Here is a 16,322-nt window from a genome sequence, read left to right as displayed (position 1 = left end):
CCTTGCTTCAGTGAAGCGCATAGGGGACCTGCACGCGCTCTCGGTGAGCCCGTCGTGTCTGGAGTTTGGGCCTAGTGACTCGAGAGTCATACTCAAACCTAGGCACGGCTATGTGCCGAAATCCCTCAACACGCCGTTTCGGGCTCAGGTTATATCCCTGTCCGCCCTGCCGGTGTTAGAAGAGGAAGGAGACTTGAGCTCTCTCTGCCCTGTCAGGGTTTTAAGAGCCTATGTGTCTCGCTCTGCTGCCTTTAGACAGACTGAGCAACTATTTGTCTCGTTCAGTGGACGTTCCAAGGGAATGGCTGTTTCGAAACAAAGCCTATCCAGATGGATAGTTGACGCCATAGCGTTAGCATACACCTCCAGAGGTCTTCAGTGCCCGCTGGGTGTCAGAGCGCACTCCACGAGAGGCGTTGCCTCGTCGTGGGCCTGGTCTAGTGGGATATCTCTACAGGATATTTGTATGGCGGCAGGCTGGGCCTCGCCGTCTACATTTATCAGGTTTTATAACCTCGAGGTTCCCGCTTTGCAGGCTAAGCTGTTATCGGTGTAATTGAACACTGAGAATGCAAGCACAGTGCGTTACTACTATCTTACGGGCAGTTTTACGTAAGACCCATATTCCCACTTTAGTCAAGGGTGTCTTGTCTAAGTGATGTCTTATATTGCGTCTGCGGACGCAGCCACGTATCAGAACGGAGAGTTCCTCCTCTTGTTCTAGGACTCTATGTGAGTCCCTCTGGTGATTGTGCACTGTAAATCCTGGGTCCGCCTCCAGGTTTATGGTTGTTAATCCCTGCACGCACGGCGTCTTACATTGGGTTCCCGCAGCGTCTTAGCTAAGACGCAGTACGAGAGAACTCTCGTAAGAGAACGTACTCGGTTACTAACGTAACCTCGGTTCTCTCTAGTAGAGGGAACGAGTACTGCGTTCCTTGCCGTGCGAACGATTCACTTTGGTTCGCTTCTTCGTTGAAATAAATCAAGTGAGTCAGCCTTTTCGAGCTACCTTTATAGGGCGAGGCCACGCCCGCGTCGGCGGGAAGTGGCCTCATTGGTCTGATGTTGCATCAGCCTGCGCTCGATAGGCTTATGCATTTGCTAGTAGAACAGCCAATGAGCAAACGAGCCGTCTTGCCTATGGCTGCATACTGTTGCAAATGCGTTTTACAAATATTAAAATTAAGGATAATTTTTTGCTTCAATATTCGTGAAAAGAGACTTTTCCCGCAGCGTCTTAGCTAAGACGCAGTACTCGTTCCCTCTACTAGAGAGAACCGAGGTTACGTTAGTAACCGAGTACGTTTTTAGTCTAGCTTTGAACTGACAGAGAATGTCTGCTTCCCGGACAATGTTAGGAAGACTGTTCCAAAGTTTTGGTGCTAAATAGGAAAAGGATCTACCGCCAGCAGTTGATTTTGATATTCTAGGTATTATCAACTGGCTGGAATTGTGAGATTGCAATAGACGTGAAGGACTATAATGCATTAAGAGCTCGCTCAAGTACTGCGGAGCTAAACCATTTAGTGCTTTGTAAGTAATCAGCAATATTTTAAAATGTATACAATGTTTAATAGGGAGCCATTGCAGTGTTGACAGAACTGGGCTAATATGGTCATACTTCCTGGTTCTGGTAAGAACTTGAGCTGCTGCATTTTGGACCAGCTGTAGTTTGTTTATTAAGCGTGCAGGGCAACCACCCAGTAGAGCATTACAATAATCTAGCCTTGAGGTCATGAACGCATGGACTAATTGTTCCACCAGAACAATTAGTCCATGTCCCAGATTGTCATGTTTGAGCTCTAAGACTATGTGCCATATTACTAGAGAGAAGAGCATAACAAACATACATAATTTGTAGAGTATGAGAATATGTTATCAGTCATTAATGAGTTTAACCAGAGCATTTAACAGCAGCATTTAAGTAAGAAATGTATTCTTATTAAAGCTACTAAAGTTATTCAGTCAAGAGCAGTGAGTGATTTAGTTTTTCTTTTGATGTTTGATTCATATTAACAGCATATTTAATGGTAGGTACTGTATATTACACTGTAAATTATGCTGCTTTCACTTTTAATACACAGATCTAATACATGCAATTTCTTTACTTGCTGTTTAAGTTCCCAGGAAAAAGAGTATATCAAAACTCGAGAGCACGTAGATGTGAATTTGAAAACTTGTACAATAAATAGCAAAAGGACTCAATGATATAATATGCATTCTTGAACGACTTTTAATATTCATTTTTAGAATGAGACATAATGGTTTATAAAGGTTAAAAAAAATGACAGAAACATCAAAACCAAAAAGGCAACAGGAGGACTAAGGATAGCATTAACTCTTTTTCCTCTTGTTTGGGAGGGGAAATGAAAACCGCATATGATAAACCAAAGGGCCTATATTATATCATCTCACATAAAACCCTATATTTTTTTCTGCAGTCTTTATCAACCCATTTGTATTCATCCACCTTCTCTATGGCACCGCAGTGGAGGGAAATCTGATGTTCTGGTGGACTTCCTTCTTTCCAATTGCTATAGTTTCCCACATGAAGCCCGTTGATCCAAATCCAGAATCCGAAAAGTCGACTCTGTCTGAGTCCCACCCAAACTGGCCCGATGATATTCCTTCTTCTAAGCTCTCGCTCCGTTTCCATCTGATCGTTCTCAGAGTGAATGGTCAGGGGTCCAGCTGTATTCACGTGATTGTCGCAGTAATCCAGAGATTCTTCCCAGGACATTTTCTTCTCACTGACATGAATGAAGCTCTCTGAGGAAAATAAATATAATAATACAAATAAAATAAAATTAGTTGCTTGTTTTGATTTATTGAAGCATATGGTAGACTTGGAAATGTTGGATATTAAAGCATAAAATATTTTGTTAACTTACTGTAGCACAGAGCATAACAGTTATTCGCATTACTTTTGGACCAAGATCCTAAAAATTTGGAGAGAAATGTAAAGCATCCTTTAGATGACCTATTCTGTTTGTAATCAGAATGTCCGCCATCAAACCAGTCAAGTCTGTCACTGTATTGGAGGCCGATCCAGAAAGAGTCTCTCCCATTTACTGCTTTCTTCACTTGTTCATTTTCCGTCTCATTTCTGATAATGACTAAATCAGTGTGATTCTCTCTACAGTAAAGCTGAGCCTCAAACCAGGTTCTGTTTTCACGGATTAAACTGTAGTTGTACGGTTCTTTCCCTGTATGAATACAGACAATAATTTTACTCATATATGACATTTAGACATTTATAGGATATAAACAGCTCAGGGATCATTACCTTGATCATAACACATGAAGTACATTTTTGTTGAACTACAATTGAAACACTCCCAGCTTCCATCAGTGTTTACGGCACCACAGCATTTTTCCTCAGTAATTCTGGTGATGTTGATGAATGTGGCAGGATCACCATTTGACCATTTACAGCTGCTGGCACCAATCCAACCACTCACACTAGTCGTACTATTGAGAATTTTAACTAACTCATTATTCTCTTCTTTATCATAGATTGTGACGAGATCAGTGTAGTCTCTTCTGCAAACATTTAGTGCGTCATTTATAAGCATTCTTTTATCGATCAAGTAGAATTTTCTCAGTCGACCTCTAGCACTTGAAAGGGGAACACCTGAGAACAGATATTCAGTTTTTAGTGAAATACTCTTGACATCTTGACTGGAAAAACATTAATATCTCTCAAAAACATTTACATGTGAAACTTTTAAAAAACAAAGCGTAATAATTGGAGACTGTAGTGCCTTGCCTAGGACCTCATTTTGACATGTAAAATTAAAAATATCTATAATTTCTCAATAAAATAATAAGAAAAATACATACAAACTTTTTCAAAGCTGCTCAAAATATAATAAAGACCGGATTAAATACTCACCCCAGAGGAGAAGCAGGACACATAGAAGTACCATGGTAATGCTCAGGTAATTTTAAACCAGAATCTTATATTTTATTGAATGATCTCAATCTTATTCATGTAGTGTAATGAAAAATTGTGTTGTTTGGTCTGTTGATTCAATGAGGAGTTTGACTGATCAATGTATTGGAGGAAATAGAACACACGAGAAATATTAGAGAATATAAGAAATCAAAAATGTCTCAATAATTACTTATTCATTATGATTCTCTGTTATGAATACAAAGGCTAAAGACTTCTTGTATGACATACCAAAACAGTACCATAAATTCATACACGTCTAAATGTGCATCGCATCAATAAACAAACAATAATAGGCAATGCAATCAGATTTGCTTATAGGCCTACAAACAGTATGTTAGTATAATTTACAGGGTAAGTAATAAAATCTGATCATAAAACAGAGAAAGAAAAGATCCTTCTTACCTGTGGAGTAGGTTGTTTGTTTGTGCTGAAGGAAGGAAATGCCAGAATTATTCAAATCATGCCATAATTTTAGGATGGACAGAGACAGACAGACAGGCAAATTGAGTCTGATAACACATGGGCTATTGTTGATTTGCTGTATCATTGCATACAGTATGCAAAAGTGTAACAGAAAATGTTCTCATGTTTACGTGTCATATCACAAAAGGACTGTTCTTACTGTAGCTCATGTTTTCTGTCTTACTCATAAAGTAGACCTATAAAAAAGTTTAACTGAAAATGTAGAGTTGCTGTTATATTAAGCAAACTGCACTGCAAACATAATGATTTTATGAAGAGTTAACGGACATTGAAGGAAGAAAGGCAGAGAGAAAATATTCAGCTTTTGACTTTTAAATGCTTTTGAAAAGAAACCGTTTTCATTTGCAGAATGTGAAGTCCTCCACATGTTAGTAGAGAATAATTATCCTGATACTTTATAGCTCAGAGCCGTCCTTCATTCTCTTTTGGAAATATTGGCATAAACTTGCTGCTTTAGTCAAACTAGTGCAAAATGCCCGTGCAAAATCAGTTCTTGTGTGTGTTTTTAGTAATTGTTGGTTTGGTGTGATTGAATGCTCATTGTTACAATTACACAGCAAAAGTTCAGTGACATTTTTATTTGTGCATGGTAGAAAGCACACAGTGAATTCCGAGAAAACGCTATTTTTGAGCAAACAGTTTGTGAAAAGGCAGCTACAAATGATGCCCGTGAAAGAGACTGTGAACGCATTGAATAGGATATGTTTAGTTGGTGAATAGCATAGGCTACTATTACACAGTAGCGATAACGTTAAGCGCACCAGAATGAAATATAATATTCAGAAGTAAACAGCATAGCTGACATATAGATTCAGTTAACATCCACAAATGAATAAGCACGTCGCGATTCAGGGAGCAGTGCAAAGTGCCCGTGCAAAATCAGTTTTTGTAAGCTGATCGCCGTCAAAAAAGTTCAGGAGATATTTCTTAGCGACGGCTGATTTCAACAGTTTCAATATGATAGCATTTTGAAGAAAAAAGTGTCATGAATTTATTGCATTTTTGGGGAAAAATAATAAGTTTTTATAATAAATCTTTGAAAATCCAAATCTGGATTTGAATTTTTTTATGATATTATAACCTAAAGATGCTATGTGAAAGTTTGAAACAGAAAATAGTGGTTTTCATCTTGCCACTTTCTTGGTAAAGAAAACACATTTTTACTCAAATTAATCAAAATGGATTTATCACGTTTTGGAACCAAACTATAATATTCAGAAGTGAACAGTGTAGCTGACAGAGTGTTTATGTCAGAATGTTTATTTTTAAACCACAACCTTCTCGGGGCTTCTTTGACCGATACAACTCTCTAGTGTCAGAATGTTTATTTTTAAACCACAACCTTTTAAAAATGATATATTTAACGATATCTTTTGCATTTCTCATCCAAACAATGTCAAACTTGGCACTGCACTTACTCGTGCCCGTGGCGAGACACCTGTCGAGTTTGAAATCAATCGGACTAACGGTTCGAGAGATATGCGAGGAACAGACACACACACACACAGACAGACAGACAGACAGACGTTTCTGTAATTTATAGATAGATATTAATAACATCCATAATGTTTCCTTATTCAAACATCTAGTCCTACAATGTCCCACTCTGATGTGTCACATTCACAGAAGCACTATTTATTTTACACATTTTGTAACATTTAAAAAAACAAATAAAAGGGAAATGGCACTCTGGTTTGTGAAAAAATTATGTTTTTGTTTCTTATTAAATGTAAATGGTGAAAAAAAAACAAGTCAAGTCATCTTCATTTATATAGCGCTTTTAACAATGTAGATTGTTCCAAAGCAGCTTTACAATAATAATAGGAAATTAAAGTAAAGTATTTTGGCTTTATAGCAGCTCTAGAATAAAGTTATTGTCCAGCTAAAGTTAGTTTGATTGATTCACTTCCGTCGCAACCAGGGCTTGACATTAACTTTTTTGCTCACTAGCCAATGTGGCTAGTGGTTTTCCAAAGTTACTAGCCACACAGCATTTTTACTAGCCACATTTTTGTTGTTGTGAAATTACCTGATAAAAGTTGACTATGGCGTGCTAAAATTTACTTGAATTAGATTTACAACCCTTTTAAATGTAAAACCACTGTACACACCCAAATCAAGACTACATAAATATATAACAATACAGGTCATTATCATTAGCTCTGATAAGGTTGTGTGTAAAGCTCCTTTTTTTATTACCATGTATTATGTAGGCTATTATATGTCGCCACATTGCTCCACCGGCATACGACGTAACTCCAGCAGGGCAGCTAGCTGTCTCTTTGATTCTTTGTTGTCGGTCACTAGCGACAATACTCATTAGGGCTGTCAAAATTGCTCAAAAATGACCTTCGAATATTCCCTCTAAAAAAAAACACATAGCTTATATTCGAACTATTCGAACATCTGGTTGCCATTTTGTCAATGACGCGCATTACGTCAATAACAGGACAAATTAATACAAAGAGACATAACTACTTGTATAGGTAGTTTATTTAAGTTTAAACATATTTGACAACGTATTACCTACACGAAAACAAGTAAATCAACTAATGGCCAAGACCGCAGACCTCAATCACTCTCGCTCGCTCACTCGCAGGCACTCTTTCGCGAATAGAGCGTCTGGCGCGAGTGTAAAGACGCGTTTACGCGCGTCTGGAGGTCTTGAGGCGTCACGCGCTCTGTGCATAACAGTTTAAATGAACAACAACAATAAGCAAATGTTGAGTGCTGATCAAGAGTTTTGTGCAAGCAATTTAAGGTCGCGACTCTTATATAGCAAGCTTCATTCAGTGATTGAAACAAATATTATTAACATTAATTGAAGTTTTACAGTATCTATATAACCGACAATGAACGCTCCGAGCGAGCTGTGCTGTGGTAAACATGGAACTTTTCCTTGACATGAAACGGTAAATAATCAAACCAGTGGAAGCCTGCAGTGCATGAAACTGTTGTATCTAACCTAGGCCTACCTTATTCATGCAATATCTATTCAGTCAGTACAGTAGCCTACACTTCAGTAATGTTTCTGTTTAACGTTAAATAAAATAACCCCTCAGGCAGCGCTCCCACTCGCAAAGCAGACAGCCGCGCCTCTGCTACCGCGGGCGTTTTTCCACATTCGAAAATTAATTTTCACCTTCGAAATTATGTTTTTTAAAACTATTCGAATATATATTCGAATTTAGAATATTCGTTCACAGCACTATGGGAGTTGTAGTGTCGTAGTGTCACACTTATTTCAGATGCCTTTTGAAAAGACTACAATTATTCAACCCGCCAAAGTGGCTAGTTGGAGTGACTGTGTTACCCGCCACGAGCAAAATCCACCCGCATTTGGCGGGTTGGCGGGTGTTAATGTCAAGCCCTGGTCGCAACGATGATTGGTTATTAACTTAGGGCCCGCTAACATGACACCGTTTTAACAGAAAACTCTTAAGTTCTTTCTGCGCAAACTTCAAAAACGTGAACCAGTGAGAACGCGATGGCGTGCATATGCACATTACGAGTTCAGTCTATAGGTACTGTATGTGCGTTTGAATATATGTGCGCAGGCGTCAACCCTCAGCATACTACTTGTCTGGCCTTAAAATTAATAATACAGAATTTGTATCGCTTCCACGTAGCCACGCAAACCGGAATTATCCCGACAACGCTTTATCTGTAGAGAGGTAAAGGGAGGGGAGGGAGGCCTTCACAGGGAAGAGCCTAGTTGACATTTCAGGACTGCACTGTCGTCGCGTCCAGGCGCAGGTCCTTCATCAGATCTGGATACAGCCTGGATCCGGCAGACTGCGGTAAACCTCGGGATAAACAGAGAGACTAATATTATCATAGACGCCATTCTTCTTATGATGTAACGAGTACATCAGGATTTATGGGAAGTGTTTCCAGTTCCGGCTGACCTGATCTATGCAGCCTAACATTGAATTATAAAAGTCTATAATGTGTGCTAGGTCAAAGAGATATGTTTTTAGTCTAGCTTTGAACTGACAGAGAATGTCTGCTTCCCGGACAATGTTAGGAAGACTGTTCCAAAGTTTTGGTGCTAAATAGGAAAAGGATCTACCGCCAGCAGTTGATTTTGATATTCTAGGTATTATCAACTGGCTGGAATTGTGAGATTGCAATAGACGTGAAGGACTATAATGCATTAAGAGCTCGCTCAAGTACTGCGGAGCTAAACCATTTAGTGCTTTGTAAGTAATCAGCAATATTTTAAAATGTATACAATGTTTAATAGGGAGCCATTGCAGTGTTGACAGAACTGGGCTAATATGGTCATACTTCCTGGTTCTGGTAAGAACTCGAGCTGCTGCATTTTGGACCAGCTGTAGTTTGTTTATTAAGCGTGCAGGGCAACCACCCAGTAGAGCATTACAATAATCTAGCCTTGAGGTCATGAACGCATGGACTAATTGTTCCACCAGAACAATTAGTCCATGTCCCAGATTGACATGTTTGAGCTCTAAGACTATGTGCCATATTACTAGAGAGAAGAGCATAACAAACATACATAATTTGTAGAGTATGAGAATATGTTATCAGTCATTAATGAGTTTAACTAGAGCATTTAACAGCAGCATTTAAGTAAGAAATGTATTCTTATTAAAGCTACTAAAGTTATTCAGTCAAGAGCAGCGAGTGATTTTGTTTTTCTTTTGTTGTTTGATTCATATTAACAGCATATTTAATGGTAGGTACTGTATATTACACTGCTTTCACTTTTAATACACAGATCTAATACATGCAATTTCCCAGACATAACTATTAAGGATAAAGAGTAGCAAAACTCGAGAGCACGTAGATGTGAATTTGAGAACATGTACAATAAATAGCAAAAGGACTCAATGATATAATATGCATTCATGAACAACTTTTAATATTCATTTTTAGAATGAGACATAAGGGTTTATAAAGGTAAAATAAATGAGAGAAACATAAAAACCAAAAAGGCAACAGGACGACTAAGGATAGCATTACCAAGTAGCAACTAGCGGTTAGTTAGTGCTAACTGAGAGCTTTATTATACAAGACATGAAGATAGAGCTGTTTACTGTTGAACACATTAACTCTTTTTCCTCTTGTTTGGGAGGGGAAATGAAAACCGCATATGATAAACCAAAGGGCCTATATTATATCATCTCACATAAAACCCTATATTTTTTTCTACAGTCTTTATCAATCCATTTGTATTGACCGTCCACCTTCTCTATGGCACCGCAGTGCTCGGAAATCTGATGTTCTGGTGGACTTCCTTCTTTCCAGTTGCTATAGTTTCCCACATGAAGCCCGTTGATCCAAATCCAGAATCCGAAAAGTCGACTCTGTCTGAGTCCCACCCAAACTGGCCCGATGATATTATGAACTGTTCTTCTTAGCTCTCGCTCCGTTTCTTTCTGATCGTTCTCAGAGTGAATGGTCAGGGGTCCAGTTGTATTCATGCGTTTGTCGCAGTAATCCATAGCTTTTTCCCAGGACATTTTCTTCTCACTGACATGAATGAAGCTCTCTGAGGAAAATAAATATAATAATACAAATAAAATAAAATAGTTGCTTATTTTGATTTATTGAAGCATATGGTAGACTTGGAAATGTTGGATATTAAAGCATAAAATATTTTGTTAACTTACTGTAGCACAGAGCAGAATCGGTACTCATGTTACTTTTGGACCAAGATCCATTTGATAAGAGAAATGTAAAGCATGCTTTAGATGAACTATTCTGTTTGTAAGCAGAATGTCCGCCATCAAACCAGTCAAGTCTGTCACTGTATTGGAGGCCGATCCAGAAAGAGTCACTCCCATTTACTGCTTTCTTCACCTGATCATTTTCCGTCTCATTTCTGATACTGACTAAATCAGTGTGATTCTCTCTACAGTAAAGCTGAGCCTCAAACCAGGTTCTGTTTTCACGGATTAACCTGTAGTTGTATGATTTTTGCCCTGTATGAATACAGACAATAATTTTACTCATGTATGACATTTAGACATTTATAAGATATAAACAGCTCAGAAATCATTACCTTGATCATAACACATGAAGTACATTTTTGTTGAACTACAATTGAAACACTCCCAGCTTCCATCAGTGTTTACGGCACCACAGCATTCTTCCTCATTAAAAGTGCCGTTGTAGTTGGTGAATGTGGCAGGATCACCATTTGACCATTTACAGCTGCTGGCACCAATCCAACCACTCACACTATTCGTACTATTATTGAGAATATCAACTAACTCCATATTCTCTTCTTCATCATAGATTGTGACGAGGTCAGTGTAGTCTCTTCTGCAAACATTTAGTGCTTCACTTATATTCATTGTTTGATTATTGTTCAAGTAGAATTGTCTCAGTCGACCTGTAGCACTTGAAAGGGGAAGACCTGAGAACAGATATTCAGTTTTTAGTGAAATACTCTTGACATCTTGACTGGAAAAGCATTCATATCTTTCAAAAACATTTACATGTGAAACTAAAACAAATTTGTAGTGCCTTGCCTAGGACCTCATTTTGACTTTATTTAATTAAAAAGATCTATAATTTCTCAGTAAAATAATAAGAAAAATACATAATATACTACTGCATTTTCAACATGCATAAACATATATTGTGAGAGGAACTTTTTTTTTTCAAAGCTGCTCAAAATATAATAAAGACCGGATTAAATACTCACCCCAGAGGAGAAGCAGGACACATAGAAGTACCATGGTAATGCTCAGGTAATTTTAAACCAGAATCTTATATTTAATTGAATGATCTCATGTAGTGTAATGAAAATTTTTGTTGTTTGGTCTGTTGATTCAATGAGGAGTTTGACTGATCAATGTATTGGAGGAAATAGAAAACAGAAAAATATTAGAGAATATAAGAAATCAAAAATGTCTCAATAATTTCTTATTATGATTCTCTGTTATTAATACAAAGGCTAAAGACTTCTTATATGACATATCCAAACAGTATCATAAAATCATACACATCTAAATGTGCATCGCATAAATAAACAAACAATGACAGGCAATGCAATCAGATTTGCTTATAGGCCTACAAACAGTATGTTAGTATAATCTATAGTGTAGGCTAAGTAATAAAAACTGATCATAAAACAGAGAAAGAAAAGATCCTTCTTACCTGTGGAGTAGGTTGTTTGTTTGTGCTGTGCTGAAGGAAATGCCAGAATTATTCAAATCATGCCATAATTTTGGGATGGACAGAGACAGTCAGACAGACAGGCAAATTGAGTCTGATAACACATGGGCTATTGTTGATTTGCCGTATCATTACAGTATGCAAAAGGTGTAACACAAAATTTCTTACGTTTACGTGTAAAATCACAAAAGGACTGTTCTTACTGTAGCTCATGTTCTCTTTCGAAAGGGAACTCGCACTGCACCAGAACGCTATGGGGAACGCCTTCGCGTGAACCGGTGTCTGAAACGCTTATCTAATCACGGAAATCCTATTGGCCGGCGACAGCCTATGACATCATCACTAGTGCGACCCGGAAGTATAAAAGGGGAGCCTGGAGAACATGTCAACAACTTTTTCGTCTTCAGGGACTGTTTTGTTTGTACGCTTCAACCTGAAACTTCAAAAAGGTAATCATGGCTTGTGAAAAACGCTTCAGGAAGTGTGTGCATCCGTGTCTAAGATATTGATACTTGATGACACACAACCTGTGTGTTTATTGTTTGGGCTCGTAGCATGCACGATCAGTTCCTGAGGGATCTGCTTGTGCCACTGTGAGTTTTTTTCCCTTGAGAAAACTCCACTCTCGTCTGCTCTCTTCTCGAGGGAAGAGGGACAGACATCTGTACCAGGCGATTCCGGTCCCGCTCGCGCTGAGGCTTTTTCAGACGGAGCTCGCTGAGGAGGTTGAGAGAGTTGTTAATCTCTCACGCCTTTCAGAGACTCGCGAGAGTGAGCTGCAGGATGAGGATGTGTATTGTCTCTAACATCCTCTGATCCAGCAGCGAGTGCTCTGCTGTGTATAAAAACAACCAGCCCAAAAGAACAGGAGATGGCTGATGAGGGTGAAGAGGATATACAACCCAAACCCTCACAGCCACCCTGCACCGCGTATGTCGATGTCCTCCATTTCCTTGGGTTTAGTAGAGTATGTAAAATCTGTCTAGTAAAAAATACAAGACAATAGGCCTCGACCCTGATACGTTTCTCAGGGTCATGCTGATAGTACTCCCCTTGTTAGGGTCTTTATTTAGAGTACTTTGCTACCCATAGCTCGTATGATATCACCCCTCACCACTCAGGCTCAGGTAGAGACAGATTAGTTACTCCTTCCCACTTGCGATTGTTGAGTATGCTTCCGTAGATCCGAAGCACTGCCTGGGCTGATGCCCGTGACATTCGAAGCTGTAGGCCTTACTGTAGGCCTCCTCGATAGTCCGGTAGCGTAAGATTGTATTCCCCTTGCTTTAAAGGGTTGATAGCACTTCTGCTGAGTACACTGCCTGTTGGAAATGTAAACCTTAGACCTAGAGGCACTCCCCTTATTAGGGTCCCTTTCAGAGTGGCCAGCCTCCACGGGGCTCTGAAGCACTGTGTAGATCCAGGATCGAGTAGAGTCACTCCCCTCGTTTGCAAGGGTTAGGAAGCGTTATGCTGAGTTCTACTCTCCAGGATGCCCGTCTCTATGATCCAGTCTGTGAGTGCTTACTGCCACTATCTGCAGTCCTCCTTATCGGATGCCTCCACTAGTGAGGCAAATAGTGTTAGAGACTCTATTGCTCGGGCTGACGTCCGTGAAAGTCGAAGCTGTAGGCCTTACTGTAGGCCTCCTCAATAATCCGGTAGCGTAAGATTGTACTCCCCTTGCTTGAAGGGTCGACAGCACTTTTGCTGAGTACACTGCCTGTTGGCAATGTGAAATAAGTATAACCAGGCCCACAGACATGTCTGTGAGAGCACCTGACCTCTGTGACTAGCTCTGCTAACAATCCCGCTATCAAGTAGTTAGGCCTTGACAGGCCTCCTTGAAGGCGGCTCCCCAACGAGTTGGATGCTTAGCATTGCAAAGGCAAAACCTAGCCAAGAGCCTGGCCAATACTTATCAGATTATGAGTATAGTGTTCCAGAATCTCGTTCTGCATGAATACTTGGCTCCCTGAGTCTGGTCGGAAGGTCGAAGGACTCTCACAAGGCCTCCCTGTTAGATCAACTTCTGGAGGCGCTCGCCTGATTAGGGCCTCTTTTTTTAGATTGCCTAGCCTCCACAGGGCTCTGAAGCACTGTGTAGATCCAGGATCGAGTAGAGTTACTCCCCTCGTTCGCAAGGGTTAGAAAGCGATATGCTGAGTTCTCTTCTCCAGGATAACCGTCTCTATGATCCGGTCTGTGAGCGATCACTGCCACTATCTGCAGTCCTCCGTATCAGATGCCTCCACAAGTGAGGCAAAATATGTTAGAGACTCTGTTTAGGAAACAGATAGGTTGTTGGCAAGACTAGGTCATTAAATTAGACCAGGTCAGCCTCCCTGGTGGCATGTGGGGTTGACTTCATGTCCCCCTCAGAAAGTGACTGGACGGGACTCCTTTGGACCCCCTGGCCATATTCCCTTAAAGGAACCCCTTCCACGGTTGTTGGTTCCAAAGCCTTTGCGCAGCCTTGGTAGGCCTTCATTGTATCGGAGGCCTCTTTGAGGCTTATAGCTTGGGCAGTAGCCATAGGGAATACTGTCACTGACAGCCTGTATGTGACCCGAAGGGGGAGTGTTTTTGGCATTTCAGTGAAACGTTTTTTACGTTTTTTGTCACAGCCATAATTTGACATGCACTCCCCTCAGCATGGCAGCGTGGGTAGATCGTTCCCCATAGCGTTCTGACGCAGCGCGAGTTCCCTTTCGAAAGGGAACGTCTCAGGTTACGACTGTAACCTATGTTCCCTGAGAACAGGGAATGAGACACTGCGTCTTCCCGCCATGCCTCGGGGATGCCTGCTGAACAGTCCCATCAGACGATAAGTTGTTGACATGTTCTCCAGGCTCCCCTTTTATACTTCCGGGTCGCACTAGTGATGATGTCATAGGTTGTCGCCGGCCAATAGGATTGCCGTGATTAGAAAAGCGTTTCAGACACCGGTTCACGCGAAGGTGTTCTGACTAGGGCTGAACGATTAATCGCACTTTCCATGTAATCGCACTTAAATCGAGATGGCTTATTGCGATTTTAAAATCGCAAAGGCTGCGATTTTATTTTTTTATGTGCAGTTTGTCATTGATGTACGGCTCTGTAAACGTTGCTCCATCTGAAAGCACTGTGAGTATGAGTCACTTATAACGTGCATTTGAAAAAACAACACGCGTCAAACATCTTTCCAAAACATGAGAAGCATTTATGAACCTCTTGTCCAACAACAGACAACATTTAATAACATGCATTTACTCCAAACTCACTTCATAACGACAGTTGAGCTCCTCCTTCTGTGAGATGATGTGCACAGAATAAGGCAGTCATGTATTTATAAGTCATGTTTAATCAAAGCGTTTCAATCTTCTGTTTATTCAGCTACAGCGATAGGGATTTCCTGGAATGATGTGCATTATTGTACTTCTGCGGTGGGGCATATTTATCGTGTTTGCGTGAGAGCGCCCTCTGGAGTTCAAATGGGGCAGTATTTACTACCAATCAGCTGCACTCCACTGACAAGCTGCACATAAGATAATCGCAAATCGCGTGCGGTTTTGTTGCGATTAATCGTTAAGCCCTAGTTCTGACGCAGTGTCTCGTTCCCTGTTCTCAGGGAACATAGGTTACAGTCGTAACCTGAGATGTGTTCTGCGTTACTCATAAAGTAGACCTATGCATTTTTTCATTTAAAAAAAATTTACTGAAAATGTAGAGTTACTGTTATATAAAGCAAACTGCACTGCAAACACAATGATTTTATGAAGAGTTCACGGACATTGAAGGAAGAAAGGCAAAGAGAAAATATTCAGCTTTTGACTTTTAAATGCTTTTGAAAAGAAAACGTTTTTATTTGCAGAATGTCAAGTCCTCCACATGTTAGTAGAGAATAATTATCCTGATACTTTATAGCTTATAGCCGGCCTTCATTCTCTTTTGGAAATATTGGCATAAACTTGCTGCTTTAGTCAAATATTAATAACATCCATAATGTTTCCTTATTCAAACATCTAGTCCTACAATGTTCCACTCTGATGTGTCACATTCACGGAAGCACTATTTATATTACACATTTTGTAACATTTAAAAAAACAAATAAAAGGGAAATGGCACTCTGGTTTGTGAAAAAATTATGTTTTTGTTGCTTATTAAATGTAAATGGTGAAAAAACCAAGTCAAGTCATCTTCATTTATATAGCGCTTTTAACAATGTAGATTGTTCCAAAGCAGCTTTACAATAATAATAGGAAATTAAAGTAAAGTATTTTGGCTTTATAGCAGCTCTAGAATAAAGTTATTTCCCAGCTAAAGTTAGTTTGATTGATTCACTTCCGTCGCAACGATGATTGGTTATTAACTTAGGGGCCGCTAACACGACACCGTTTTAACAGAAAACTCTTAAGTTCTTTCTGCGCAAACTTCAAAAATGTGAACCAGTGAGAACGCTGATGGCGTGCATATGCACATTACAAGTTCAGTCTATAGGGATGTGCGTTTGAATATATGTGCACATGCTTGTAGTCCTTCCCTTCAAATCAACCCTCAACAAACTACTTGTCTGGCCTTAAAATTAATAGTACAGAATTTGTATCGCTTCCACGTAGCCACGCAAACCGGAATTATCCCGACAATGCTTTATCTGTAGAGAGGTGGGGAGGGAGGCCTTCACAGGGAAGAGCCTAGTTGACATTTCAGGACTGCACTGTCGTTGCGTCCAGGCGCAGGTCCTTCATCA

General features: G+C 39.9%; 2 protein-coding genes across 2 annotated transcripts; both read right to left on the bottom strand.

Annotated features, from left to right (window-relative positions):
- Positions 1–1,667: 1,667 nt before the first annotated feature.
- Positions 1,668–4,387, bottom strand: LOC311290157 (macrophage mannose receptor 1-like). Its single transcript, XM_084408477.1, has 5 exons — positions 4,364–4,387; positions 3,899–4,051; positions 3,290–3,637; positions 2,895–3,209; positions 1,668–2,772 (listed from the first exon to the last, which is right to left on the bottom strand). The coding sequence occupies exons 2-5, from the start codon at positions 3,930–3,932 to the stop codon at positions 2,405–2,407; spliced, it is 1,065 nt and encodes a 354-aa protein (XP_084264603.1). The 5' UTR covers positions 3,933–4,051; positions 4,364–4,387; the 3' UTR covers positions 1,668–2,404.
- A 4,385-nt stretch (positions 4,388–8,772) lies between these two features.
- Positions 8,773–11,599, bottom strand: LOC311289971 (macrophage mannose receptor 1-like). Its single transcript, XM_084408245.1, has 5 exons — positions 11,576–11,599; positions 11,121–11,263; positions 10,473–10,829; positions 10,081–10,392; positions 8,773–9,959 (listed from the first exon to the last, which is right to left on the bottom strand). The coding sequence occupies exons 2-5, from the start codon at positions 11,152–11,154 to the stop codon at positions 9,583–9,585; spliced, it is 1,080 nt and encodes a 359-aa protein (XP_084264371.1). The 5' UTR covers positions 11,155–11,263; positions 11,576–11,599; the 3' UTR covers positions 8,773–9,582.
- Between the last annotated feature and the right edge of the window lie 4,723 nt (positions 11,600–16,322).

Source organism: Rutilus rutilus (genome assembly GCF_951802725.1).
Source record: "Rutilus rutilus genome assembly, chromosome: 4".
In the NCBI taxonomy this organism is placed as follows: domain Eukaryota; kingdom Metazoa; phylum Chordata; class Actinopteri; order Cypriniformes; family Leuciscidae; genus Rutilus; species Rutilus rutilus.
This window is presented reverse-complemented; position numbering and strand designations above follow the sequence as displayed.